At 42.9% G+C, this 13,976-nt stretch overlaps 1 protein-coding gene across 1 annotated transcript; it reads right to left on the bottom strand.

Moving 5' to 3' along the window:
* Nucleotides 1-1,275: 1,275 nt before the first annotated feature.
* On the bottom strand, nt 1,276-5,540 carry LOC103632812 (probable polygalacturonase). Its single transcript, XM_008654546.4, has 5 exons — nt 4,636-5,540; nt 3,518-3,638; nt 2,916-3,164; nt 2,538-2,691; nt 1,276-2,160 (listed from the first exon to the last, which is right to left on the bottom strand). Exons 1-5 carry the CDS (start codon nt 5,134-5,136, stop codon nt 1,635-1,637), a joined length of 1,551 nt encoding a protein of 516 aa, XP_008652768.1. The 5' UTR covers nt 5,137-5,540; the 3' UTR covers nt 1,276-1,634.
* Nucleotides 5,541-13,976: the final 8,436 nt, after the last annotated feature.

Below are 13,976 nucleotides of genomic sequence, written 5' to 3'. Positions count from 1 at the left end.
CTATAAATAGGTGAACAGAACCCCCGTACTGTTCACGCTGACTTGGCATTCGCTTCTCGCGTCACACTTGTATTATCAATTCCTTCCAGTTAAAGATACACTTGTAATTCAATGTTATTTCTGTATATGTCTGATAATAATATATAATTGTTTGTGTTGTCTTTTATATCCATTACCTTTTATCCCTCGTCATTGTATAATGAATTTATGAAGGTACGCCCTTTATAACCTTCGTCCGAAAGTCATTATGTCCTAAGGGAAATAATGCTTCGAAGGACGAAAGACTTTAACGATTAACATTTTTTATGTTGTCTTGTTCTTAACTCGTAGCATTTGAGAACAAGTCTCCAACATCAACTATTACATAGTCTATTCATTCTCAACTAAATTCTATATTTTTTTCCTGTGCATAACACTAACTTTTGATATGGTCAACATTTTTACCGTAACGATTTGTGTCCGCTATATCTAGCACAATACTGTGGATGCGGTAAGATACAAAGAGATATAGCGAAACATATTTTTAAGCTCCAGTTGCCTATATAGGCGTTTACCGGAAGGATTCCTGTAGTGACTAAGGACTATTTTGGGAGGAAGAGAGGCTAAACCTAAGAAGGAAAAATCCCACTAAGGACTTGTTCGGTTATTCGTAATACACATGGATTGGATGATATTGGAAAAAATTAAGAAGAAGTTTAACTTGTTTGGGATTCAAACTCATTCAATCTCATTCAATCCACATGTATTGAGAGCTAACCAAACAAGCCCTAAATATCTTATTCAAATATTACTCGTAGGGCTAGTTTAGAAACATCATTTACCTAAAAGATTTTAATTTTTCAAGAGAAATTAGTTCATTTTTCTTGGGAAAATAGAAATTACTTAGAAAAATAGAGCTCCCAAACTAACACCTAGAGATTACTCACCCTAGGAAATGAGGGGATCACAAGAAAATTTGGGTTTCCAAACTACCTAAAATTTCTGCTTTAGGTCACATTTATTGTCCCTTAGCTATGCAGCAAAAAAACACAGTTTGAAACTTCAAACTGCAAGTCTGAGCTTCAATTTTAGAAAATTCAAATAAAAGCATATGGTATTAGCCGCACCCATCTCCTGCCATCGCACGAATGCGTGGAAACTTTGCGCGTGTAAAAGACTGTCTTGGCCAAATTAAAATATCTCTGTTTGTTTCTGCTAAATCACTTCACATCATGAATACCCACTTCTTTTGAAGTTGTCTCGACAAACCCAGCTTCATATGAAGACAACTTGGAAGAAGAACCAACCATTCCAGGTTCAAACTACCAAATACATATACATCCACATCTGTTTTAAAAAGGGCAAGGTAAATGTAGTCTGCCATGAACAGTAAGCACTATCAAAAGTGTACTGTCGACTGTGTAACCAAGTAAGTGTAATCATACAGTGATCAAAAAAGTGAAAAGGCAACATTCCTGGCGTCCCTCTACGAGACAGTATGGTCAAGTCGATCTTCCTTAGATACATGCCTGACTGTGAGGTGAAGAGTGTAAAAGCTACCCAAAATTTTGCTTCTAAATGTGTGGAAAGGACTGTGACGGCTGTGAATACTGAATACACCTACAGCAATAGTACAGTGGTATCAAATGCCATTGTCAGAAACTGTAGTCGATATCAGAGATATTCTGTAACGTTGATTGTTTAACCAGCCCACGCCGCTCGTCGTACAGGTCCAGGTTCTTGCAAGGCACAGGGAAAACGTAGCCAATGACCTGCCCCTGGACGAAGGAGCACTGGAAAACATGGTGCTTCTTGTCTACTATACCGATTGACATGTCATGGAAGGTAACATTCTTCACAGGGATCTGCGCGCTTCCCTGTATCCTGACCGGTACTCGCACACGATGCCCATGGATTGAGGTGTAAGAGATATTCCCGATGGTGGGGACGGCCTTTGGGTCGAAGCCTTCGTCTGGGTGCTCGTTGTAGTCTGTCTTTATCACTATACCGACACGTACGTTTTCAAAGGTTATGTTCTGGTAAATGACATTGGTTACATAGGCCCCTCTTCCAGGTGCAGTCTTTATCCTCACGCCTCGCCGTGAATCCCAGACATGAACATTCTCTACCAAAACATCCGAGACACCACCAGACATCTCGCTTCCAATCGATACTCCAGCACTGCCCACAGAACACAAAAAAGATCAAACATACAGTCACATTGGTTTATTAAGGTTTGAATAGTGGTGTTGATTGATTTCCAGATCATGAAAGATAAACCAACAATGACAAATGTCTTATGTGGCTAGTTCAAGTCTAGACAAATAAATGATCCTAGTACGTATGGTATATCTGTAACATAGAACAAATAACCAGCAAGTGGTATGTATCTGAAGTATACAAACAAAATATCTAACAAACTCGCAACACCTCTTAAATATTATCTTCATGACAAGAAGCGTCATTCACTATCCAATGGTATTTCAAAACACGTCATGCATACATATGTTATACAGTATTAAAGTGATACAGAATAAGCAAGCGACCTAATATCTTACCTGACCATAGAGCGGATTACGACATTCTGGATAGTAATATTAGCTGATGGACGGCCATAAGCAATTCCATATTGGTCCCAACCACTCTTTATGGCTATCCCATCATCACCAACAGAAATGTAGCAGTTTTTTATCACCACATTTTCACAAGAATCTGCATATACATCAAGAATAACAAACAGATTGATTAATGAAGCATAAACTTTTAAAAAAAAGAGGCTTCAAGAGAACATGGACATGCAGTGCAGGTTTCTTGGGCCCCTATTGTTGCTGAAATTTTTAGTGGAGTCTAGATTGCAATACAATCTACAGGATGCAGCTATAAGTGAAATGAATAAAGTTCAATAATCAGAAAACTTTGCAAGCATTAGGAGTAACCTGGATCTATCCCATCAGTATTTGGAGCTCCAGCAATTGGAGCCAAGATGGTGGTTTCTGAGATAGTAACATTCTTGCAGTCGTACGTGTGAAGAGTCCAGAAGGGAGAATCACGAAGAGTGATATTAGAAATGATAATGTTACTTGACCGCATGAGCTGCACCAGAGGACCCCTTGTGTGATTAAGGAGCTTTCTCCGAAATTTTACCCACCAACTTTGACCTTGTCCATTTATAGTACCATTATGACCTATTTTGCAGAGGAGCCCACTGAAATATTATTACAATTTCATGAAAATGAGACTGCAGAAGATAAACAAGCAATAACGCCAACATTCGTTACCTACAAATGATGATATTTTAGTTATATTTAGCATATCCTCAGTGGAATAAATCCACACTACCATGAATGTATTGCTCAAGGTCAAATTAATCCACTTAATTCGAGTACAACTAGAGATTAAGTGATCCCATGAAATAAGTATCAAATTTAATTTCAAAAGCTTTCAGCGCTTCCTATGCCTTTGTACGGTCCAAAATGTATACAAGATGGAATCAATTTGGCATATTCCATATGAATAAGAACAAAAAGACACAAACTACCTGTTATAGTCACATGCTTCAGGTCTTGGCCGTGTATAAGGCTCCCATATCGAGGTCCCTTGTGCTCTCTTCCATAGCCGTATGATGGTAATGGAGACATCAAGGGCCAATATCTTTCATCCTTGAATATAAGTAACATAAAGAAGTCGCCAATGTTAACTCAATTGTAAATAAGTACACCGAACTGAAAAAGGTACCAGTAAAATAACATGTAAGAAACTCTTGAAGTGCATTGCCTAAGGTTGAGAGAAATTTATAAAAACAAAAAAGAAGAATCGGTGTAATTTCTCTTTCTCTGTTGGAGTAAAAGGTAACCAAATACAGTAAGAAAAACAAAAAAAAAAGTATATAGTTTACTGGCCAGGCCAATCACCACTTGTAAGTAAATAGGTCGACTCTATACTTATTTTATTAATTGAATGACGTCATGTACATGCGGATTTTTTCTTCTTCATTTGGTCCATGACAAATAAAGCAAAAACAAATGAAATGAAGTGTACAAAACAACTTGTTGGTACATAAAACATGAAAACAGCTTAACTTGAACCAGACTATTGCATAAGGCAGTGACCAAATTTATTTGAAACCAATTCTGAACTGACCTAAAACAACAAAACATTATGTTGGGACTAACTACTACGATCCTTGGAACCTATCAAACTAACTTTGACATGCTGATGACTTCAGTGTTCAAGTAAGTCCTTGCTCAATCAAATTTCATTCTTCCACAAATCTTGCAGTGTAGTTGAAAATGGTACTCCTAGACAGTTTTTTTTGTGATAAACTTAGCAGGAATTTCTGATACAATTTTAAAAAAAAACTATTTGTGTAAAGGGCATTTGCCTGTCCTGCTCAGCAATACTGGTAATTATTGATACATATTATTAAACTGCCTAGTATTTGCATTACTCCCTGGATTGATGATGAACTCATCGTTTCATGCAAAACTTATGAATGTTCATGACTTAATATGATTGAATACTACAATAGCAGGAATTTTTTCAGCTTCTCACTTGCCCAGAGTAGATACTTGCACAAACGAATCCAGATTGACTAAAGACCCGAGAGCAGCGTCTTTAGCCAAACAAAGCTGATGCAAATAGCAGCTAATGTCTCACCTGAATCCCTAGGATCTCAGCGCCAGCAGCGAGGAAGAGAGTCATGTGGCTGGTGAGGTTGAACGGCGCGGTGAGCCACCGCCCGGCTGGCACGGTGAGCCTGCCCCCGCCCCTCTCGGCGATCGCCGCGATGGCAGACTCGAACGCGGCCGTGTTAACCGTCCGCCCGTCCCCGACCGCCCCGAACTCCCTCAGATCGTAGACGGGCGGGGAGGCCGCCCAGTGCCCCAACGACGCCACGGCGCGCTTCGGCATCGGCGGGCGCGTGTAGAGCCGCACGCGGCCCACGGAGGTGCTCTGCCACAGGAAGACGAGCGCGAAGCCCAGCAACCAGAGCGCGAGCAGGCAAGCCCTGAACGGGGCCGGGGCCCACCGCCGGTGGTTGTGCGCGGAGCCTCCACCCCGCCGCGGGGAGGAAACGACCGCGGCGGCGGCCGCCCCGGCGGCGACTGCCGCGGCCGCGGCGCGGGGGGAGGAGGCGGCGGCGGTGGCCTCCAGCATCGGATCTGGTCGCGAAGCTTGTGGAATCTATCTATGGCGCGCGCACCGGCCGGTGGGCGAAGCGGTCCCGGCTCGGGCGCGGGGGCCCATGGGAGAGAGGAAGGAGGCGCTCGCCGGGGGAGGCGGTTGATTCGGCAGCTGGGTCGTAGTTTTAAAAAGTGCGGACGGGGCGTGGAGGGTGGTGCCAGCGGCGGCGAGTGACGATGGTGAGTGGATGCTAGCGCCGCGGCCGTGGAGTTGAGTTGGCGCGGAACCACGACCACGACAGCGGCGGCGGAATGACCGAGCTGACCCTGGGCGGTGGCCGGTCAGTTCAGCTTCTCGGGGCCGTTGGATGGACTCGCCACGGCGGGCCGGGCAGAGCGTTCTTCTTGGCGCTCGGTGACTGTGGTCTGTGGGCTCCGCTGGTGCAGCCGATGGAGGATTCCCACGCGCAACGGTTTTGACTCGTCCTAGTGGCGTGCGCGGTGCCCAGGGTTCGGTGTTTGGTCCAGGTCCATGATCGTTGGTGCTCCGATGACGACGATCGAGAGGTTCGTCCTGTCGGAGGGCCAGGCCATCCACGAGCACAACATGGCTCCATTAATCAGGGACTCTCTTTCTGATTATCCGGATGCAGAGCGCGCTTTGGCTCAAATTCCATCAGTGGTGCCCGTGTCGTTTCTGCAGAGTTGGCACGGACTCGGAGGCTCTGCAACTGCAATTGATCTTCGTGTCGCCTGGTGCGCATTGCTGCTGCCTGCGGACGGCGTAATTTGCTCATGAATGACACAATCACGCAATGTCGGGTTTTGCTTGGTTCAACTTTTTCTGGTTAGCTTTTATAAGAATTTATTTTTGGTGTCTGAATATCGTGGAGATTACGTGCGGAGGAAGATAAAAGAGTCTATAATATTTAGAATGTAAAAGTGATGATTTTCTATATCGTAACGACTTCGCCGATTCTATATTTACGTTTAATTTTGAACGATTTTGACTAAAGCGATTATTATATAAACAGGCTGAAAAGTTAGGTGTTTGTCAGCCTGCGATAGCTTCTGGTGGTTAGCAGCTGAAAAAATCTGAAACAAACAAGTCAAATGTCTCTTGAGCTCTTCAGTTCAGAATCAGAACCCTGAGATTCATCAGTTAAATTTATATGGCATTTGGTTTGAGAATAAGCTAATCCACTATCTTCTCACTACTTTTTTTTAGTTCACGGAATAGAATAATCTTCTCACTAATTACTTTTTTTATTTATTTGTTTAGTTTATGTAATAGAATAATCTTCTCGCTACTTATTTTTTAGTTTATTTGTTTAGTTTATGGAATAGAATAATCTTCTCGCTATTTACTTTTTTATTTAGTTTATGAAATAGAATAAGTTGATTCATCATCACTCTTTTTTTATAATTAGTTAGTTAGTACTAATATGATAATTAAATAAGGTTATCCCACCAGGCGTCCATGGCCAGCGTCCACATCGTCTTCTCTGATAGCGTCTTGGCGAGGGCGTGCCATAGAGGTGGAGTCGCGTCGCTAGCTCGCCGCCATCGCGCGCTAGCTCCGCAAGCTCGCTGGTCGGCTGCTGTCCGCCGCCGGCACCGAGAGGCAAGAGCGTGGAGGACTGGAGCCACTGATCGAGCAGCCAACAGCAAATGCGAGAGAATGGATAAACAAAACATGTGCGGGAAGCTACAGCCAACGGGTAAGGGATGGATCGACCATTGATGGCGAAAGGTACTGCGCGTACGAAGGTGATGGAGAATGGAGAAAGAAAGGTTGTGCGAGGAGAAAGAGAGACAGGCTTGCACTGGGCAGGAGACGACGGGGGGTAGGTTTGGAAAACAGACACCTCGAAAGCAATCAGAGCCGTGGTCATGCCATAATAACGGCGTTCGCGTGTTGGAAGTACTAATTTGGTGTTACATGGGTTCGGAGTACCAAACTGGCGAAGGCGAACGATGATGGTATTATGATATTAAATAACTCGCAAACTGTACCTCTTATGTTTATCTCTTTTCAAACAACTATAAAAAAAACTTTGTTTCGTCGTTTCGAAAAAGAGAAAGTTGTCTAAGACGTTTTTAAAAGTGTATTATGCAAAATTAGCTGCTTTTAAAAAAGCTCTTTTTAGTTGGCCTTTTAGCTTTCAGAAGGTAGAAACAACCCAAAAATCTAAACAGATCTCACGAGTTTAGTCTTTTGGGCTTCACGCCTTCACCTCCTACAGTTAGGACTCTTGAGTGTAATATTCTCTTTGATTGCCGACAATGTATATGTAACGCGTGTAATCCACGCTTTCATGAGTCCTGAAAACGGAGAACAGCGGGGGGGGGGGGGGGGGGGGGGAGCAGTAGTGGTGTAGAGTAATATCAGTTCTGAGACTGATGGAACTGGGAAACACACATTGGATCCAACGCTCAAATCCACGGGGACACTGTACCGCTCTCTGTGTTGACCTGCGAGATGGCTAGGAGGCTCTCTGCACAATGCTACCTCGTCTCCAGCACCGGCGCGGCGTTCCCATGTGAAGATCGCCCGCCGTGGTGAATCCGCCGACGTTTTTATTGATGCCTCGCTCTCCACCGTTGCGGTGGCTGCTGGATAGTAGTAATAAAGGCGATGGTAAATGTAAATAAAAACTGAGGCAGCACAGCCTGAGTCCAGAGTTACCCGTACATGCGCGGGATTAGGCCCATAAAAAACGAACCGTAAAGGTCGCTTACACCGTTACACGCACGTTGTGCCCCTTAACTGGGCCGGATCTTGAACTGGGCTGTCAGTTACATGCTCAACCCCTCAATCTGCGTATGGGCTTCAACCTGAATAATCATATGTGCCTCCCGAGTAGGCGGGCCGATCAAATGCGCATAGTTGATTAGTTGTTACTCGTCATGTTCTCCGTTTCTGGTTGACTGATAAATGCAGTACGAATGCTAGACAGCAATATCCTGATACTAGAAACTAATGCAGTTTCTATGTTTATTAAATTGTACAGGTACTGCACATTAAAAAATATAATTTCGCTGGGTAATTTTTTAAAATAATCTTTGTCCAAATGCATATATTTTTTTCTTTATTATCTATCTATGTATCTTTTTATGTCTTGATTCATATGTAGAGATAGTTTTTAATCTAAAAAGGTGATTCTCTTCTCTCTCTCCATTAATTCCAATGTCACATCACTATTTTGTTTACTTGGCACTCTAAACAATAGTAAACACATAAAACCATCATATTTTCTAGCTTAATCTATAACACTATATAAAGCACCAGTTCAAATTAATGTAGATCCATCCAGCAAATGACTCCTGTTGAGATATGTTTTCTTCGTACACCCCGTTTTGTACACACAAGAATCCTCCTCCATCACATTGAACCATCTAGATCTCTTTACCCTCTTTTTTTCTCACTCACTCACTCATTCACATCTAACGACCATGGACGCCCGAATCATCTCTCACGCCCCTCCCTCGACGACGAGCTTTTTGGAACCGTGATATCCCCAACACTGGGCTTCAGAAAATCGGTATCCCGAACCACGCAATTGAAATTTTAGTATTATAACCCTCTGAAATTCGGAATTGTAGTATCTGAGTGAGATTAACCCCAAGTGTTACGGCAATCCGTTTGTTTCAACGGATCCTCTACCCCAGCGCTCCTCTCCCCCGAGCGCGCCCGTGCAGGCGCCCTGACGAGCGCTCGCCACCGCTGAGCGCTCCCCACCGCTGCCGAGCAGGCGCCCGTGCAGTAGCGGCGGCGGCAGACTACCACCGCGACATTCTTCGGGTACAGCTTCGCGCAGGTGCTGGCACAGACATTCGCGCAGGTTCGGCCCTCTTATCGCTTTTTGCTTTCGATTCGAGCAGGGATTCAGAGCCAGGGATTCCAGTCTGTGCCGTCTGCTGATGCTATTAGTTGATAACATCCCAATTGCAAGGGGCGGTTACTGTACCCTATTTATGTGCTCCCCAAATCCCAATTGCAGTTCGTGCTCATGATTTTTGTCTGATTCATTAAAGTGGATATACTACCCGTTGTGAAGTTTACTCTTGGAATAAAGCAACTCAGGATCAGAGTGGTGTTGCTGCTGTTTTTATCTGAAACTGTTGCAACTGCTGGTACTGTGGTTTTTAAAATGAATGAGTTTTAGGATGAGAATGTAAAAACATATGTTGTGAATGGGTTCGAAGGTTCAGGTTGAGCCCAAGAATCAAATTGCGTATCCAAGCAAAAATGTAAAAACATATGTTGTGAATATGCATAACAATCAAACTTATTCACATGACTATATCGGTGCAATTTTTTTCCTCTTGATGCAGATAGTTACAAACATTTTTTTTTTCAAAAAACATGTAGATCGAGCTCCGTTTAATCTATCACTCTCAGGCAGGTACTGGAATGGAGAGTCCCGACAGGAATGGAGATGTTGAGCACAATGCGACAGATGTAAATTGGTTTGTCAGCATTGAAGATGTTGAGCACTTGCTTATTGAGCCACCAGCCTTGCCTGATGTAGAGCAAGGTAATTCGGTAGCGGATGGTTTTGAGGGAATTTTACCAGATTTGCGATGGCAAGAGGAGGGACCTCAGCATGTACCCAATGAGAGTGTTATGTACCACAAACTTGGATTAGCTGCCGAGGATGAACGAGAAAATAAAGAGAGAGAGGATGCTTGCAATCGTATAGGTGATGGAAATAATCTAGATCAACTTGGTGGCGATGGTTCCGCAGCTTTGCCTTGTGTTGATTTTTTGCAGCAAGAGACCAGAGTTGTCTATGACTCTAATAATCCAGTGATGGAGGTTGGCAGCTTGTATGCATCTATGACTGAATTTAGGCTGGCAATGAGACAGTATGCCATAGACAAAGAGTTCGAGTTAGGTATTGAGGCAAGTACAAAGAAGAAATATAGAGGCTATTGTCGTGGAGGCGGCTGTCCTTGGAGCATAAATGCAAGAATTGAGAGGGATGGTTCGCCGACCATAATTGTATGTTCTTTGTTTATGTCAAGAACTTATCTTATTTATATTGTTGTGGCCTTCGAAGTAATATAATGATAGTGTTATTGTTGTTGCTATTTTTGTAGGTAACAGTGTTGAATGATCATCACACTTGTACTTCTAGTGGACGACGGAGGACTAGCACACCAACAAGTGCTTGGGTTGCTTCAAAAGCTCTTCCTATTATTGTTAAGAAACCACATATTGGTGCCAAGGAATTACAAACTACACTTCAAGATACCTACAAGTGCACAATTGCGTATGACACAGTTTGGTATGGAAAAGAAAAAGCCTTGAAAGTCTTGTATGGGACCTGGGAAGAGAGCTTTCAACTTTTGTACAGTTGGAAGGAGGCAGTATTGCAGAAGTCACCTGATAGTGTCATTGAAATTGATGTTCGAGTAGAAGATGGTCGATTCTACTTCACGCGCTTCTTTTGTGCTCTTGGACCATGTATCACAGGCTTCTTACAGGGTTGCAGACCTTACTTGAGTGTGGATTCTACGGCTTTGAATGGTCGATGGAATGGTCACCTACCATCTGCTACAGCAGTTGACGGGCACAATTGGATGTTCCCCGTTGCTTTTGGATTCTTCGAGTCTGAAACGGAGGACAATTGGAAATGGTTCATGCAGCAGTTACGGAAGACCATTGGAGATCTTCCTATACTAGCAATTTGTTCTGATGCTTGCAAAGGTTTGACCAACGCAATGAGGGATGTTTTTCCCAATGCAGAGAAAAGGGAGTGTTTCAGGCATCTAATGAACAATTTTGTCAAACAATTTCCTGGTTCAGAATATATGTACCCTGCTGCAAGGGCGTACAGGAAAGAAGTTTATGATATGTACATTGCAAATGTGAAACAGAACCCTACCATCGCTGATTGGTTGGATAAGTTTCATAGTTTATTGTGGTACCGCAGTGCTTTTAACCCTAGTATCAAATGTGACTATGTGACGAATAACATTGCGGAGGTCTTCAACAACTGGATTAAGGACTACAAGGACCTTCCAGTTTGCGACCTTGCTGACAAAATAAGGTTGATGATCATGCAACTTTTTCATAAGAGAAGGCGAATTGGACGGAGGTTAGAAGGTAAGATACTACCAGCCATCATAGCCCAACTCAATGCACGTACTCGAGGGCTCGGACACTTGGAAGTAATAAAAGGTGATGACTATGTTGCCGAGGTGAGAGACAACACTGATTGTGTTTCTAGATATGTGGTGAAGGCATATCTAAGAGAATGTTCATGTCTAGAGTGGCAACATACCGGGAAGCCTTGCCACCATGCATTATGTCTAATAACTGCACAACAATTCAGAGATGTTATGATGGAGGAGTTTGTTGATGATTACTACTCTGTAGAGATGTATAGGAAAGCATACTCAAGATTGGTGGAGCCAATTGACAACAAGTTGTTTTGGCCTAAGGTGGACTTTGCAAAAGAGGTTGGTGCACCCCTTGGTAAAAGAGGTGTCGGACGTCAAAGGAAAAATAGGATCAAGTCTTGTCTCGAGGGTGGTAGCAGCAAGAAGAAGCCTTCAAATGACACCGAGAAAACAAAGAAACTAATTAGAGGAAAATTTAAGTGTCCAAATTGTGGGGAGTTAGGGCATAGGAAGAGCAGCTACAAGTGTCCCCTAAATGGTACAAAGAAAAGGTATTACGTAAACATCAACTTTCTTCATAACATTATTATTGTTTATCTAACTTATATCATCACAGGAAACGGAGGCCGAGGAAAAATACAACAAAAAATTGGTTTCCTACACAGCAGGAACCTGATAGTAATCAGCAGGAACCTGATAGTAATCAGCAGCTTGTTGGCATGGTGGCTTCTACTGTTCAGCTGCCAGCAGTAGAAGAGGCTTCAACTGTTCAGGAACCTGTAAACAACATCCCTTCTTCCTCGCTGCCAATAATAGAAGAGGCTTCTACTATTCAGCTGTCAACAACCGAATGGGCACCACCTAGAAGACTTCGGACAGCTGTCAACAAGAAACTTACTCCGAAGAAGAAGATCTACTTCTGAGTAGCTGCTTAAGTTTGAATTCTGTGAACAATTTCTTAAGTTGTGTGAACAATTTGTGTTTGTGTCTGTACCTTAAGTAAGAATTATGGCAGTTGTGTCTGTACCTTAAGCAGTTTCTTAAGTAGCCCAGTTGTGTGAACAATTTCTGAGTAGCCTAGTTGTGTGAACAATTTCTTAAGTTGTGAACAATTTCTTAAGTAGCTGTTTACAGTTGCAGGTGAACTGTTGTTTCTGTTTATGCAGTCTGGAGAAAAATACTTGGGATTTCTTCCCTTTGCTCGAATAAACTGTTTATGCAGTCTGTGGGGGAAATACTTCTGTTTATGCACTCTGTTTATGCAGTAAGGAGAACCCCTTTTGTTTCTAATATTACCAGCATAGTATTTGTTCCCTTTGCTCGAATAATTGGCTTCAGCTGTGCCCGTGGTGGCTTCAGCTGACTGTGCCCGTGGTGGCTTTAGGTGTTATACCCTCCCAGCTGCCAAACTGCCGCTAAAGTGAGATCATCTAATATTTGATTGTAACAGTTTTGTAGTGATACCTACTAGTGCTTGCAGATTTTATCTTCTGTTTTGAGTTTTGACCATGCCTGTAGTTGCTAGTGTACATATTTGTTGATTACTGCCTGTTTGTTTGAATCACCTATGCATTTGCCTTCACCTGTGTGAATTGGTGAGCCACAAATATGGAAATGCCTTCACCTGATATAAGTTCTGAAAATGGTACTGATTTGAGTTAGCTTCACATATTCACGACACCTGAATTCATGTTTAGATCCATTTTCAAGCTGGAATAAGCTGAATTCATTAAACTGGGCACACATAGTTGAAGATACATCATGAGTAGCAAGTTGAAGATACATTTTGGCCAAATCAATCATGGCCAAAACCAAGTTAAACTAAAAATTCCACATGAACTACAAGTCTCACAAAATACATTTGCAATACAATACTACATGAAATTAATACATGGCTCAGATAGGGCCCTTCATACGGCGATCAGGGATCTCATCCGAGTCAAAAGAAGAGTTGTCCTCATCCGATCCACACTGCTCAGTACAATCACAATGAACATCAGTTTTGAAATCATCGTACATTCCAAGGGCTTCGTAATCCTCAAGTAGAGGTTGCGGACCAATAAGAACTTCCTCCAAATCCCTGCTCATAGAGTCTAGACCTTTTGCAATTTCAGTAACATCACTCATGGCATTAACCAAACAATTCTTGTGCACCATATCATAATACTCAGGCACATGATTGCGGCGGGTCAACTTCCTCAACTCATCGGCAGATAATTGCATCTGTCTAATGGCGTCTAAAAGACCATCCCAAACTCGATTATATCTCTGCGCCTACAACCAAATGAATAATGACATTCAATATCACATCTGTCCTACATAAAAACATACTAGTGCCATAAAAACATACTAGTGCCATAATACTTTATGTTATTTACAGTAAAAACATACCGGATCATGTGTCCTACATAATCGATGGCGCGGACGGATTCTACTAGTGCCATAATCAATGTTGCTCGTGTCGACGATGCCTGTGCGCCTAATCCCATCTGCAACTTCTGCGACATCTTTGCGTTTGTCGCCCCTAGCAGGTCCAGATCCGATAGGAATTGATCTTGGTGATTTATCCATGGCCGCGCCGAAGGAACCTACGACGAGCTGCTCAAGGGGCGCCAGGAGAAAGGTGAGCTGAGACTGAAACTGATACTTAACTGAAAACAGAAACTGATACTGAACTGAAAACTGATACTTAACTGAAACTGACACTGAAACCTTGAGAACTGAAAACTAAACTGATCTTAC

Source organism: Zea mays, chromosome 7 (assembly GCF_902167145.1).
Source record: "Zea mays cultivar B73 chromosome 7, Zm-B73-REFERENCE-NAM-5.0, whole genome shotgun sequence".
NCBI classification, from domain to species: domain Eukaryota; kingdom Viridiplantae; phylum Streptophyta; class Magnoliopsida; order Poales; family Poaceae; genus Zea; species Zea mays.
The sequence above is the reverse complement of the archived record's forward strand: the minus strand, read 5'-3'. Positions and strand labels throughout refer to the sequence as shown.

Coding starts and splice junctions, on each gene's coding strand:
- LOC103632812 (XM_008654546.4), bottom strand. CDS start 5,136: ATGCTGGAGGCCACCGCCGCCGCCTCCTCCCCCCGCGCCGCGGCCGCG. Junction 3,165..3,517: donor GAAGCATGTGACTATAACAG/GTAGTTTGTGTC, acceptor TCTGCAAAATAG/GTCATAATGGTACTATAAAT. Junction 2,692..2,915: donor TACTGATGGGATAGATCCAG/GTTACTCCTAAT, acceptor ATGTATATGCAG/ATTCTTGTGAAAATGTGGTG.